Source organism: Salvelinus sp. IW2-2015, linkage group LG4q.1:29 (genome assembly GCF_002910315.2).
Source record: "Salvelinus sp. IW2-2015 linkage group LG4q.1:29, ASM291031v2, whole genome shotgun sequence".
Taxonomy (NCBI): domain Eukaryota; kingdom Metazoa; phylum Chordata; class Actinopteri; order Salmoniformes; family Salmonidae; genus Salvelinus; species Salvelinus sp. IW2-2015.
Genome location: NC_036842.1, coordinates 34,306,746 through 34,322,182, shown reverse-complemented (window position 1 = coordinate 34,322,182; position 15,437 = coordinate 34,306,746). Strand labels below are relative to the sequence as shown.

The 15,437-nt window shown below is 42.3% G+C and overlaps 1 protein-coding gene across 9 annotated transcripts in view; it reads left to right on the top strand.

Moving 5' to 3' along the window:
• The first annotated feature begins 3,914 nt into the window (after window positions 1-3,914).
• The window catches only part of sh3glb2b (SH3-domain GRB2-like endophilin B2b), a 45,613-nt gene continuing 34,090 nt past the window's right edge, over window positions 3,915-15,437 (top strand). For all 9 annotated transcript variants that reach the window (XM_023984523.2, XM_023984521.2, XM_070442857.1 and 6 more), the window contains exons 1-4: window positions 3,915-4,061; window positions 9,329-9,470; window positions 11,948-12,076; window positions 14,564-14,697. In XM_023984523.2, the coding sequence (XP_023840291.1) occupies window positions 3,999-4,061; window positions 9,329-9,470; window positions 11,948-12,076; window positions 14,564-14,697 (468 nt within the window). In that variant the 5' untranslated portion in view covers window positions 3,915-3,998. The remainder of the gene's footprint in view (window positions 4,062-9,328; window positions 9,471-11,947; window positions 12,077-14,563; window positions 14,698-15,437) is intronic.

Here is a 15,437-nt window from a genome sequence, read left to right as displayed (position 1 = left end):
GCCCAGCTGATTTGTAGGGATCCAGATTTCGCAGCTCTTACAAAACATCAACTGTCTGGATTTGGGTGAAGGAGAAGCAGGGGGGGTTGGGCCAGTTGCAGCAGGTGGTGCAGAGCTGTTGGCCGGGGTAGGGGTAGCCAGGTGGAAAGCATGACCAGCCGTAGAAAAATGCTTATTGAAATTCTCGATTATTGTGGATTTATCGGTGGTAACAGTGTTTCCAAGTCTCAGTGCAGTGGGCAGCTGGGAGGAGGTGCTCTTATTCTCCATTGACTTTACAGAGTCCCAAAAGTTTTTGGAATTAGTGCTGCAGGATGCAAATTTCAGTTTGAAAAAGCTAGCCTTTGCTGTCCTAACTGACTGTGTATATTGGTTCTCCTGACTTCCCTGAAAATGTGCATATCGCGGGGACTATGAGGAGCAACCAGACACTGCACTTGACACATTTATGAAATTGCTTATTCCAGTTACTAATAAGCATTCACCCATTATGAAAATGACTGTAAAAACTGTTACATTCCCTTGGATTGATGTGGAATTGAAAAATTGTATATTTGAGAGGGATGAGGCAAAAGGAATGGCAAATAAGTCTGGCTGCACAAATGTACCGCAAATTAAGAAAACGTGACTAAACTGAATAAAACGAAGAAGAAACTACACTATGAAACAAATATAAATTACAAAGAATGATAGTAAAAAGCTTTGGAGCATCTAAAATGAAATTTTTGGGCAAAAAGGCAAACTCATTGAATGAGATGGCTCATTTATCACAAAACCTATTGATATGGCCAATTACTTTAATGATTTTTTTCATTGGCAAGATTAGCAAACAGGCATGACATCCAGCAACAAATGCTGACACTACACATCCAAGTATAACTGATCAAATTATGAAAGACAAGCATTGTAATTTAGAATTCTGTAAAGTCAGTGTGGAAGAAGTGATTCTTTTTTTTGTCTATCAACAATGACAAGCCACCGGGGTCTGACAACTTGGATGGAAAATTACTGAGGATGATAGTGGATGATATTGCTACTCCTATTTGCCATAATCAATCTAAGCCTACTAGAAAGTGTGTGCCCTCAGGCCTGGAGGGAAGCAAAAACAGTTCCGCTACCAAAGAATATTAAAGCCCCTTTTACTGGCTCAAATAGCCAACCAATCAGCCTGTTACCATCCCTTAGTAAACTTTGTGAAAAAAATGTGTTTATAAATGTGTTTATAAAACGATACCCTCATTCAATGAATCAGGGATCAAATTGATACGTATCTAGTTAGCTATAGTTAACTAGCGAGATAACTGTCAGTTAGTCTGTTGTCTGTCATTATTTTATACCTGCTGCTGAAATGTAGTGCTCTCTCTCCTCTGGCAATGGCCCACACCTACAGACACACACGCAACACACACAGAAGGATCATTCTGATAATGGCTGACGTAGATTTTTAAGTGATTGTTAATATTTATATTATCATGAATTACATTAACAAACTCATTAAACTCATTTCCATAACTTTTCATGACCTTACAAACCCTAATTTGACTATTTGGAACAGCGCATCATGCGCATTCAGGCTGGAACATTTTCAATGTGTGCAATCTTGAACAGCCTACTGTCACTCATAGATTCACAGACTAGCGGCAAATAAACTTGAACAAAGCAGAATCAGGAAATGAATGCCCACTCTCCATTGCTATTCAAGGCGGATCCCACCTTCATTCCGCTTTGATCAACCTTTTTTGCCTTGGTATGTGAACCTGGGCCGGCAATAGGCTACTTATTATTATTTATTTATTTTTTATTTTTTATTTTACCCCCTTTTCTCCCCAATTTTCGTGGTATCCAATTGCTAGTAATTACTATCTTGTCTCATCGCTACAACTCCCGTACGGGCTCGGAAGAGACGAAGGTCAAAAGCCATGCGTCCTCCGAAACACAACCCAACCAAGCCGCACTGCTTCTTAACACAGCGCGCCTCCAACCCGGAAGCCAGCCGCACCAATGTGTCGGAGGAAACACCGTGCCCGGATGACGCTAGGCCAATTGTGCGTCGCCCCACGGACCTCCCGGTCGCGGCCGGCTGCGACAGTGCCTGGGCGCGAACCCAGAGTCTCTGGTGGCGGAGCTAGCGCTGCGATGCAGTGCCCTAGACCACTGCGCCACCCGGGAGGCCCTCTACTTTGTTTTATAGAGGAGCCGGCATGCACCTCAAAACATTTGAGATGCCGCTACGACGCTCCGGACAGCCCCGGCCCAAGTCAAGCACTGGTTACGAATTCCAACGTTTTGTGACTAGTGTTAGCTAGGTGGCTAGGTGGCTAATGCTAACGTTAACTAGGTGGTTAACGTTGGCTAGGTTACAGTTTAGGGGTTAAGGTTAGGGTTAAAGTAACTAATTAGCTAAAATACTAAAGTTGTCCGTGATGAGATTCAAAAACGCAAGATAGGTAGCTTGACACCCATCCAACCACCCTATACCTTACCTTAATCCAAGTCTAAGCCGTTGGGGGGTACTAAGCTAACATATGGAATTGTTTTAAGAATTGTTTTTATCATTTCGGTTTTTTATTTAGATTTTATGACCCCTTTAGGTATCTGCTCCAAAAATTACAAAATTATTTTATAAAAATATTGAATTTAGCCTTTACTACTATAGCCCATAGAAACACATTGTATAATACATTCATAAATGGCAAAAAAGACAGTAAAAAATACATCATCATAAGGAATATGGTTTTGAAGTGTCTGTCCTAGACCCCTTTCCAGTACACGACACACTGATGTTAGACGAGACTTTAGGCTGCAGTAAGAAAGCCATTGCCATCTGCACCCATTCAACATAGCCTAGATTTAAGTTTTTATTACTTCTAAACAAAATAATTTTTTGGTGTTCTCATACGCTTACAATGATGTTCTGATTATTGCATGAACAGTCGCTAAGATTATATTTGGTTGTGATCTTTGCAAAATAACTATTTTGGATGCAGCAGTTGTTAGCTAGAATGCTAACACTCATTGACATAGATGTATCAAAAGCTAGCCAAAGAGACATTTTTACTGGTTGAAGTTGAAGTTTTTTTTATGTATAATGCAGTTGATTGGCAATGATGACACAAACATTATATTAAACAGAACATTCATATGAGCCTTAAAATCCAATTATAATCCAAAAGTAGTGTGAAATGCACTCATAAGCAACATGTAAATAGAGGCTTTTTCTGCTGGCGTTTTATAAGAACTCCCCTTCCACCAACTTGTGTGCATCCCTCTCGTGCGGCAATGTTTGCAAACACTGAAAGAGGTCTATATCCAGGAGATATAAGAAAGCCCAGGAAATATATATATATTTTTTTTTGGGACACATATTTAACCCTTTATTTTTGTTGCCACAAAACTACTGTACCTCCATACTTCCATTTGTTTGTATGGGCTACCTTCAGACAAGTCCTGTGACACTTGTGGGGGTCGAAGAATAAAATGGAGAACACCATCTTGTTATTGAGTCATTTGTTGACCGCTCGGATGCTACAGACGTTTTCGTGAGAAGACCGATTTGCGGGATGTCTCATGTTCTGACAAACACCGCTGTAGCTCAGCCACCTCCCACCGTACAGTAGATGCAGAAGGCCGACATAAGTGGTTGCAATGGATTGAGCTGCAGCCCAAATAAAAAAACTTGATATCTCTAGTTTAAACTGACGGATTTTGATGGGGATTTTTTAAAATTATGTTAGTTAGATTCACGGTCAATAGACTCAAGATTTCTTAAGTAACCTTCTGTCTTCTGTAACCATATCATACTAAACGTAACATATCATACTAATTTGAGACCAGGCTGTGCATTTGTGTACTGCATCATCCCGGATTTACATTTACTATGTTACATCTGGTCTGAGACCAGGCTGTGCGTTTGTGTACTACATCATCGCATCTGCGCGACAGGACTCCCTTTGCAGGGGACAGTAACAAGCCGAAGAAGCGGTGGACACACTGATACGATGGATTTCAATCTCAAAAAGCTTACTTCTGATGCAGGAGTCTTCTTCACCCGTGCAGTCCAGGTATTTAGTGAATGTGTTATGTGAAATCCTATGAATAATTGTTTTTGTCGTGCTCTGACCGAGGTGCGTAGTCTGTAATTATCTTATTCCGAGGCGGATTGTAAGGGTCGTCTTTCTCATATAACGCTGCAAACACCAAATATAAACGGTTACTTCAAAAATATTTAAGAATAGGGAATGTTTTTCGTTTAGGTTTTTCTCACCGTGAACGTCATTGTAAGCCGATAATTCTGGTTAAGCCCTTCTTCATTATTTATGTCTGTTTTCGACCGTAGCGCCGAGGGGTGCATGTGACGGTCACCAGGATACAGGGCGGCGACTCCTCTAACCGCTACTTTACACTCCTGTCAGAGAATTGTAGGGCTAGGCTACTAGACCTGTCTGCTATACATTTCTATGCATCATGCCACTGGTTGTCATTGCAGTCCTCACTGAAAAAAGGCGACATTTTTGTATTATGCTGTATTGCGTGAGGACTAATAATGGTGTGTGTAGCAGCCTATGTCTTATTCCTCAGTCATTGGTCGTATTCTAATCATAGGATTGACCTGTTTCCCTGTCAGCCGGCAGGTACAGTAGTTTAGCGATTTGAGAGGCGAGCCCGGAGGGTTGCCAGTTTGAATCCCAGGACCGAAGGGAAAAATCTGTTGAAGTGAGCTGGCAACCGGAGGGTTGCTGGTATCAAATCCTAGATGCCATTGCCTGCAATTGTGCCCTTGACCAAGGCATTTAACCCCCCCCCCCTCCCCCCCCACACAACAACAGCCCCCCTCTCCAAAACCTGTATGAGTGTGTGTGTATTCTGCAATTATTCAGACCCTTTCCCTTTTTCCACATTTTGTTACATTACAGCCTTATTCTAAAAGGATTTCCCTCACCAATCTACACATAGTACCACATAATGACAAAGCAAAACATTGTTTTTTTGTTGTTGCAAATTTATTAAAAAGAACACAGAAATACCTTATTTACGTAAGTATTCAGACCCTTTGCTATGAGACTCGAAATTGAGCTCAGCTGCATCCTGTTTCCATTGATCATCCTTGAGATGTTTCTACAACTTGATTGGAGTCCAACCACCTGTGGTAAATTCAATTGATTGGACATGATTTGAAAAGGCACACACCTGTCTATAAAAGGTCCCACAGTTGACAGGGCGTCTCAGAGCAAAAACCAAGTCATGAGTGAGAAGGAACTGTCTGTAGAGCTCCGAGACAGGATTGTGTCAAGGCACAGCTCTGGGGAAGGGTACCAAAACATTTATGCAGCATTGAAGGTCCCAAAGAACACAGTGACCTCCATCATTCTTAAATGGTAGAAGTTTGGAACCACCAAGACTCTTCCTAGAGCTGGCCGCCCGGCCAAAACTGAGCAATCGGAGGGGAGAAGGGTGACCAAGAACCTGATAGTCACTCTGATAAAGCTCCAGAGTTCCTCTGCGGAGATGGGAGAACCTTCCAGAAGGACAACCATCTGTGCAGTACTCCACCAATCAGGTCTTCTATGGTAGAGACTGAAACCACTCCTCAGTAAAAGGCACATGACCGCCCGCTTGGAGTTTGCCAAAAGCCTTTTGGCACCTAAAGGACTAAGACAATGAGAAACAAGATTCTCTGATCTGATAAAACCAAGATTGAACTCTTTGGTCTGAATGCCAAGTGTCACATCTGGAGAACCTGGCACCATCTCTACGGTGAAGTGTGGTGGCAGCATCATGCTGTGGAGATGTTTTTCAGCGGCAGGGACTGGGAGACTAGTCAGGATCGAGGGAAACATAAAAGGATTAAAGTACAGAAAGATCCTTGATGAAAACTTGCTTCAGAGCGCTCAGGACCTCAGACTGGGGCAACGGTTCACCTTCCAACAGGACAAAGACCCTAAGCACACAGCCAAGACAATGAAGGAGTGGATTTGGGACAAGTCTCTGAATGTCCTTGAGTGGCCTAGCCAGAGCCCAGACTTGAACCCGATCAAACATCTCTGGAGAGTCCTGAAAATAGCTGTGCAGCGACGCTCCCCATCCAACAGCTTGAGAGGATCTGCAGAAAAGAATGGGAGAAACTCCCCCAAAAACAGGTGTGCCAAGCTTGTAGCGTTATACTCAAGGCTGTAATCGCTGCCAAAGGTACTGAGTAAAGAGTCTGAATACTTATGTAAATGTAATATATATTTTTTTTTATCCATTTGCCAAATTTCTAAAAACATGTTTTTGCTTTGTCATTATGGGGTATTGTGTGTAGAATGATGAGGAAAAGCAACAATTTAATCCATTTTAGAGTACGGCTGTAACGTAACAAAATGTGGAAAAGTCAAGGTGTCTGAATACTTTCTGAATGCACTGTATATATACACTGAGTGGACAAAACATTAAGGATGCCTGCTCTTTCCATGACATAGACTGACCATGTGAAATCAATGACCCTTATTGATGTCAATTGTTAAATTCACTTCAATCAGTCTATATGAAGGGGAGGAGACGGGTTAAAAAAACATTTTTTTTAGGCTTGAACGTTGTTCACGCTCAACAGTTTCCCATGTGTGTGCCAGCATCCCTGTGTGGAATGTTTTCAGAACATTACCTTGTTTAGTCCATGCCCTAACGACTGTCTCTTATACACATCTAGATGTGTATAAGAGACAGGCTGTGGGAAGCATTGGAGTCAATGTCATTACCTTGTTTAGTCCATGCCCTAACGAATTGAAGCTGTTCTGGGGGCAAAATGGGGGGGGGGGGGGCGCAACTCAACATTAGGAAGGTGTTCTTAATGTTTAGTACACTGTGTGTCCTTCAGAGGGGTTGGGTTAAGTCAAATTTCAATTGGACCTTGTGTGCAATTGACCATTAAACCGATCCCACTGTGTAGCTCAGTTGGTAGAGCATGGCAGTTGCAGCGCCAGGGTTGTGAGTTAGATTATAAAAACGTTTTTAAAAATGTCTGTGTTAAATGACAAAAATAAAAAAATATATTATCATTAGGCCTATCCACAACGGGTCTAGTATGCTACCACTCTCAGTACTTTTTCAACTTGGAGTGGTATAAAATAGGCCTATTTGGAGTTTAGTGTTTCTCTGGCTTCTAGAATTGGATGTTTTCACAGGGCTTACATGGCTGCCAATGAATTGAATAGCCTGCAATGTAGGCCTTTAATGGTCAAACAAGTCCACACTGTACAGGTTTTGGTAAAGCAAGTGAACAATACAGCATCATCTGACCGTATACCACGAGTATGAGAACATTTATTTTTACTGCTCTAATTACAATGGTAACCAGTTTATAATAGCAATAAGGCTCAGGTTTGTGGTATATGGCCAATATACCACGCTAAGTACTGTATCCAGCTACTCTTAGCCGTGGTTTATTAGCCATATATCACCCCCCCCCCCATGCCTGATTGCTTAAATATTATACCCCCCCCCAAAAAAATGCTAACCTCCCTGTTATTGTAATGGTGGTATGATATTTCTGCTTCTGTAACTTTCTCACTTATCATTATCCACGATTCACTCAGGCCTATCCGTAGTCATGGTCGCATCCACATTAATGTAGAAGTGTTTAGAAACATTATATTCTTATTTACAATAAAAGTGACTCCAAAATAACACAATACATTATTTACCATTAAGTTCTGTTGGACACAAAATAATCTGGAACGCAACCAAAACAAACAGCAAATGCATCCAAGTTTGTAGAGTCACAAGCTTGATGTAATCTTTGCATGCTAGGAATATGGGACTAAATACTAAACTTTGGACTACTTTAATACACATAAGTGAATTGGTCCCAAAACTTTTTGTCCCCTGAAATGAGGGGACTATGTACAAAAAGGGCTGTAATTTCTAAACGTTTTGCACAATATGGATGAAAAAACCCTCAAATTAAAGCTGACAGTCTGTACTTCATAGTCATTGTATCATTCAAATCCAAAGTGCTGGAGTACAGAGCCAAAACAACAATATGTCACGATCACAATACTTTTAGAGCTCACTTTAGATGGCTAGTAGTAGTATCAGCTTTTTACTGTGTGAAATGCTAGGGGCAGGATTTCTCCACGAATCAGTAACTGTGATTCAACCTAAAGTGCAGGGTCACTCGAGAGGAAACAGATGTTTCGCTCCCACCAGTCACCTCTGTTGACGACCACATGTGATCCAAGAACAGGAAAATATGGCCAAATATTACCATTCTGTTAGAATGGTAATCACTGAAGCATTTTCCTATGTTTCTAATGGTTTGGATTTGGGTTACCAGTAACAGTCATTGTAACAGCCCTTTTATGCCATCTCCAGCTCCTGTCTTCACATGCTAAAAATCCCCCTGTGAGAAATAAACCTGAGCGCACCAATGCATAGAAAGAAAGTCTGATGTAGTCCTACTGTGCTGTGAGACTAGCTCTGTGGCTGATGTAGTCCTACTGTGCTGTGAGACTAGCTCTGTGGCTGATGTAGTCCTACTGTGCTGTGAGACTAGCTCTGTGGCTGATGTAGTCCTACTGTGCTGTGAGACTAGCTCTGTGGCTGATGGCAAACCACATGATGCACTTAGTAGCCAGTAGCCCAAAAAATATAGATTTTGAAATGGCTTGATATTGTCAGCACATTATTAGGGATGTGGTTGTAGTACTTTTTAGGAGTAGATATGGCATGTATTTCAATGTACTGCGTATGAAATGGGTTAGCTGTTATATTCACGCCAGATAAGGTGGTATTTCAAGCAAAGCTACATTTATTATAGCCTTATGATAGGCTTCTTTTTCTTGTTGCCATTTTGCAGTGGAGCAGAAGTGAAAGTCTTCAAGTGATTGGTTAATCATGAGTCATAATGAGGGAGCTAAAGACGTCTTGTGATGCCGGATGGGCTACCAGTGTGGCTGCTGCACAATTATACAGCAGTCACTCGGGGAGCTTCTGCGCTCTGCTATCCTCACAGTTCTCTCTCTCTCTGTCTGTTCCGCTCCTCCCTCCCTCCACCCACACAGACACGACGTGGTGGTTGAGCTTAGGTCCATTTGGTTGCTTAGCTTTGTGTTGTAGTTCGAGAGGTTAGGCTTAGAGGGCCTTAGCAGTCACAAGCTGCTCAAAATGGGCCATTCACAGAAACATTTCAGAGCCAGACAGAACCGTTTCGGCTGGTTACAATTTGCCCAGCTGCCACTGACTTACAGAACAATGTTGTTTTTTGCCAGTCGTAACGTATGCTGTCTTAGCCTACATTATTTAGATGTATGTTTTTGTCAGTAATTATGATTTATTCCTTTTTGTCTCCAAGTTCACAGAAGAGAAGTTGGGCTCTGCGGAGAAGACTGAGCTCGATGCCCACTTGGAGAATCTGATCGCCCGGGCCGACTGCACCAAGAACTGGACTGAGAAGATCTTCAGGCAAACAGAGGTCTTGTTGCAGCCCAATCCAAGTAAGACCCAGTCCTAAAGCAACCTATAGCTGGGTCTTAGACCTGTTTGTGCTGTCCGGCAACTCCCATGGTCATTGCCAATGCCAAACAAGACAGCACAAACAGATCTGCGACCAGGCTGAAAGGAGCCTTCATGGTGATGCCGTTCTGTTTGTGTTTTGGGTTCTGAGCCCTAGCTAGCGTTTTTCTCTGGCTGTGTTTTGCCGACATGCATATGTCCAAATAAGTACTATTGAAGTATACAGTACATTGTGGCATTGGTCCCTTTGAGAGAAAGAAAACTAGTATGTTAGAAAACTAACCATTGACTTTCTGACCCTCCATGCTACAGTTGACCACACTGGTAAGTCTGTCTCCACTCTCAGTATGTAGTAGCAATAGTAGCAGCAGTAGAAGTAGTAGCAGCACTAGTAGCAGCAGCAGCAGCAGCAGTAGTAGTAGTAGTAGCAGCAGCAGTAGTCGTAGTAGCAGCGTACTTGAGGCTCCCCACCCCCATAAGACTTCCTATGGGGGTCAGTTGGAATGTGTGGAATGATTTCATTTTGGACCTAAACCCTTAACATACTGCACCCCCTCAGTGATCACAGATCTGAATGAGCTGGATAGGTCAATGCCATGTTCTACTTTATCATATGGTTTACAACTTTTGCTTAGTCCTTTAGCATCTTTGAACTGTGAAGGGGCTAGGTGCTGAAATAGGATGAGGCCCTTGTACTCACATGATTGCCTATGATGGCTGGTTATAGATAGCTAATAACTCCAATTGGTCCTTCTTTCTCTGCAAAATGTCACTCCGTAAGGGACTTTCATTCTTACGGTGACTTTCCATGCAAGGCCAAGGCCTGTTTGGTTGCTCTGACTTGAGATATGCACACGCAAGGGAAACTTCAGCATAAATAGTGTCATCGATGTCAAATTCAATTGAGGTGTTGCACGAAAGTTAGTTGAGTAATCTCTCGTGGACAGATTAAACTGGAAGTTACAACTTTTTACAAGAATTTTACTTCTGGGTAACCAAGATTAGTTGAAGAGACTTGTGTGCACGTCTCAAATCAGATTTGGGACGGTATTGATTTAGGCAAGGTAAACTGGGGTAGGAGGGCTAATTGTGCAGAGGAGGAGGGACCCAAATGGCACCCTATTTCCTACAAAGTGCACTACTTTTTACCAGAGTCCTACAGTAGACACAGTGTACAAAACATTAGGAACACCTTCCTAATATTGAGTTGCCCTCAGAACAGCCTTAATTGTTCAGGGCATGGCCTCTACAAGGTGTCAAAAGCATTCCACAGGGATGCTGGCCCATGTTAACTCCAATGCTTCCCACAGTTGTGTCAAATTGGCTGGATTCTTGATACACACAGGAAACTGTTGCGAGAGTGAATCCCAGCAGCGTTGCAGCTCTTGACACACTCAAACCGGTGCGCCTGGCACCTACTACCATTACCCCATTCAAAGGTACTTAGATATTTTGTCTTGCCCATTAACCCTCTGAATGGCAGACATACAAAATACATGTCTCAATTGTCTCAAGGCTTAAAAATGGATTTAACAAGTGACATCAATAAGGGATCATAGCTTTCACCTGGATTGATCTGGTCAGTCCATGTCATGGAAGAGCAGGTGTTTCTAATGTTTTGTACAGTCAGTGTATAGAGAATAGGGTGCCATTTGGGGCAAATCTGTGAAGGAACCACCAACCTCTCCCCTACCCTCATTCTCATCAAGAAGCACATACACAAAGGAGTGTGTGTCATCGTGTGTGTGTACTTGTTGATGTGCTTTTCCCGTTGTGTGTGTATGTATGTATATCTTGTAAAAGTGTTTGGAGGGGGTAAAAAAGAAGCCTTTGTTTATCTGCTAAATGTTGTGTGTAGAAAGCTGGATAGGTTCCAGAGAGAACTGCCACCTCCTCCATTTCACTCCCATGCTGTGTCTTCTTCTGTAGTGCATTGATCAATGTTGCCTTTCACTTTCCAACAACAAGCAGTATAACATTGTAGATAGGAGTTGTCAACTGTTAAGTCTTGTTATTCATTGTCTGTCCATATGTACGTTATTACGTTTATAATCAATAACTCGTACATTTCGGAATTGTTATTGCTCAGTAGAGTTGTTTTGGTGTATGGTTTTAAAACTCATCGCTTTGAAAATGGAAGAGACATTTAGGTAATTTCATTGTACCTGAAGGACTTTTCTCTAGTGATAAATGATGTAGGCTAATTAATGAATGCCTCTGTTGAAAGGGCATAGATAAAGACTGAGAAGACAGGGGATTCAGGTTTTTCGAGGGGGTTGGGTTGAGGTGTCACATCATTATATTACTTGTGCTTTTTTGTACCTTGAAATTGGTATTTTTTTCCAGCATATTTTTTTATTTATTGGGTTTTTGGCACAAAGGAAAAGCACTACATTTACTGATTGAGGTACCTAATTGCTGTCTGGTGTGAACTATCTTATTCTTTACTTTTACACAGGTGCGCGTATAGAGGAGTTTTTCTATGAGAAGTTAGATAAGAAGATCCCATCCAGGACAACCAATGGAGAGCTGCTGGGACAGTATATGCTGGATGCTGCTAAAGACTTTGGCCCAGGGACCCCATATGGTAGGTGGAACTAGTGGAGGTCTGGGTCTTTGCATGCGTTTGACAGCCGCAGGAGGTGCCGTAACACTCTATTCTGCTATTTGTTCTGCAACACCCTCTTGTTTTTGAAAGTCATTGTTCCTGAACCTTAGTATTAATTGAAATCTACATAATGTATTGATGCCAATGTGTCTGGGTGGGCTGGCAATGCTGCCCACACTGTACCAGGTGCTCAGCTGTCTGTGTGTGGTTGGCACAGAAACAAACAACATGGCAGTACCCAGTGTTCTAAATGCCATCAGCCTCCATCAGCTGCCCAGGCCTCCATTTTATTCAGAACATAATGTCCGCGTTCCAGGCCGACTATATTGCAGTCGCTTGCCAGATCACATAACGCCTGAATAGTTGTTTAGTATATCAGATATCCTCATCTATGACATAGCAATCTGATGCCCAACTGCAATGTATGATGTGGACCATGGCCAAAGTGACTCAAGTTGTCCAGATGGGGATACCCAAGTCTATTAGAAAATGTGTTCAACCTGAACACGATATGAGCATTCTTGCAGTGAAGTGGAATCTCTTAATGGTTCTCTTTCTAGGCACATTTTTAAGGGATTTTCTCTCAACAATCTAAGTAATGGTTGGACACATTGTACTGTATGTTAGAGTAGGGTTTCTTAAACTCTGCTCTAGGCATGTGAAATGTGTTATGAGTTTACAATATAATCACACACTATTTCTTAATTTGGGTCTTTGGAGGAGGAATTTGGTCACGGAAGGACGCTCATTTTGTAATTTGTCTCTTTAGCTGAAAAGGTTTAAGAACCCCCGACAGAGCATTGTGGGCCAGTATATTAATGATGATCTTTGGGTGCTGCAGCCCAGGAGTAATCCAACTTGAATGAAAAGGCTGGCCAACACTCGCCAGTTATGATATAAATTCCCAAGAAATGCAGCTTGCGACTGTTTTGTCTCCCATAGACTGTGAGCCAGTGTGATAATGGATAGTTGTGTCTATAGACAGAGTTATAGCTCTGATGCTGACTTTGATTACCTAGGAAGCTGGCGGGATACCCACTTCTCTCCCAACTAATCTGATCCTTTACACAGCGGTTTGATGATACCATGCCTCACAACTTAGCAGCTTGGCTTAGCACGCTGTGCGTGCGTGCGTGCGTGCGCGCGCGTGTGGTCCCAAGAAATTCCCTCCGGCGGCAGTTTCTTACTGAAAATCCCCAGTCTCTCAAAACGATTATATGTCCGTCTATCTATCCATCCATCCATCCTTTATAACAGCAGTAAAGAGTGGTTAATGCAGTGAAGCATGGAGAGATGCTGAGTTGAGGGGGATGAGTTCTGACTTATAAATATCCTTAATCAAGTCACTAAGGGGGAGAGGGGAATGCAGAACGTTTACATTCTGTCAGAACATGTTATTGTTAGACATCAGGTATCCTATGGAAAGGAGAAGGGACACAGTCTGGTTTCAGTTGTTGGGTTGTAATTTCAAATACTTGCTACACCAGAAGTTAATGGTAGGAGTAATGTATATGGTGGGGTCAGTTAAGGTTGCATATGAGCCAGGGGCTTGCAATGTTACTGAGTAAGGGAAAGGCAATCAGATGGTTGCGGTCACTGATAAGGGTGGATAGCTGTGGATTAGTGAGGAATGGGGGCCGAGGTCAGGTCACATTAAGGGAGAAGGAACAATTTATTACTACTTCCTGCCTAGCAATAAAGATGTCATGTTTAAAGAAAAGGAGAAGACTTGTTCTTAAGTGGGGTATATATACTTGTGATGGTGGGATCATGTCTTTGTCTGTTCAGCTGTCTGACCCATTGGGTGAATAAACTTGGTTTGAGCTTGTCTTAGTTGTCCGGTAGTTTTTACTCTGTTTATTTAGAACCTAACAAGGGGGAGGGTTGATATAATGCATGGCTATAATGATTTATGTTTTTACCATTGTTGAATACTTGTTTCTGATGGGCTTGAAGGGCATTCTAGAGTGTACATTATATCCCTATAACGTACAGTATATCAGCACGGTAGAATTCAATGGCTATTGTTCATTCTTACATGTTCTATGTTTGTGCTGCTTTTGAAAGCAAAAGTTGAATTGAAAACATTATTATTGGCATTGTTGAATTCGATTACTCTACTGGAAGGTTTTTTTCACTGGGAGTGGAGGGGACGGACTCTCTGACCTGGCTCTCTCTCTCTCTCTCTCTCTCTCTCGCTCCTCCTTCCACTGGGTCAATGGCCGGGCAGTTCTGATCTGATGAGTTGGGCTCAGTTTCATTCTAACTCCCTGGTAATTTAGGAAACTGAACGAATGTCATGGAATTCAATGTCCCGGTCCGGTATGTCCCTTTGTCTCCTGAATGGACTGGAACTAAAAAGGAATTGGCCATATTATTATTGCCCAGTCATGTATATTCACTGTCAACAACCTAATCATCCACTTCTGTCATCAACCTAATTGTGTGTGTGTGTGTGAGTGACAGGCAGTACCCTGATCACGGTGGGGGAGTACCAGAGTAGACTGGGCGGGGCGGAGAGGGAGTTCCTCCAGACCTCGGCTATCAACTTCCTCACTCCTCTCCGCAACTTCCTGGAGGGAGACTGGAGAACCATATCTGTGAGTATTCTGTGAAATCCTAAATAAATTCCTAGCCCCTCATCCCTAGCCTCTACCCCTTAGGCACTTCAAGCTGAAGATAAGTGTAAGTGTTCGCGGAGTTAAGAACGTACCTTAACCCTTCGCCTACAGTGGTCGTCCCTCGCGGAAATCTAATTAACATAATAAAAAGATCCCCATTTAAAATCTGTTTAAGCTAGAGATATCTGTTTTTTGCATGTACTGCATCTCAATCAACCGCATCTGCCGATATCGCCCTTCCGCATCTGCGGTGAAAGGTGACAGAGCTAGAGCGGTGTTTGTCAGACCATGAGACATCCCGAAAATTGGTCTTCTCACAAAATCGTATGTAGCGTCCGAACGGTTTGGGCTACACACTAATATGAACCAAGAGGAAAGCTGAGACACTCACGAACACGGTGGTGTTTTGCTTTAGGACGCTCACGAGACTCATCTGAGGGTCCCCGGTACCAGTTTTAAAAATGAATGGAAGTATATATGGAGATAGTTTAGTGCCTAAAATAAGGGGATAAATGCATGTAAAAAATATATAATTTTTTACTGATCTTTCTTATATCTCTCAGATATAGGACAGACACATCAGAACAAACTTTCTTTAGATTTTTTGGGGGACAAAATCTGTTATTCAATGCATTTCTGTTGGCTAATAGCAGTAAGGGGTCTTAAAATTCAAAGTCAAATAGCTAAATAATCCTTGGTATGATCATCTTAAAACAATT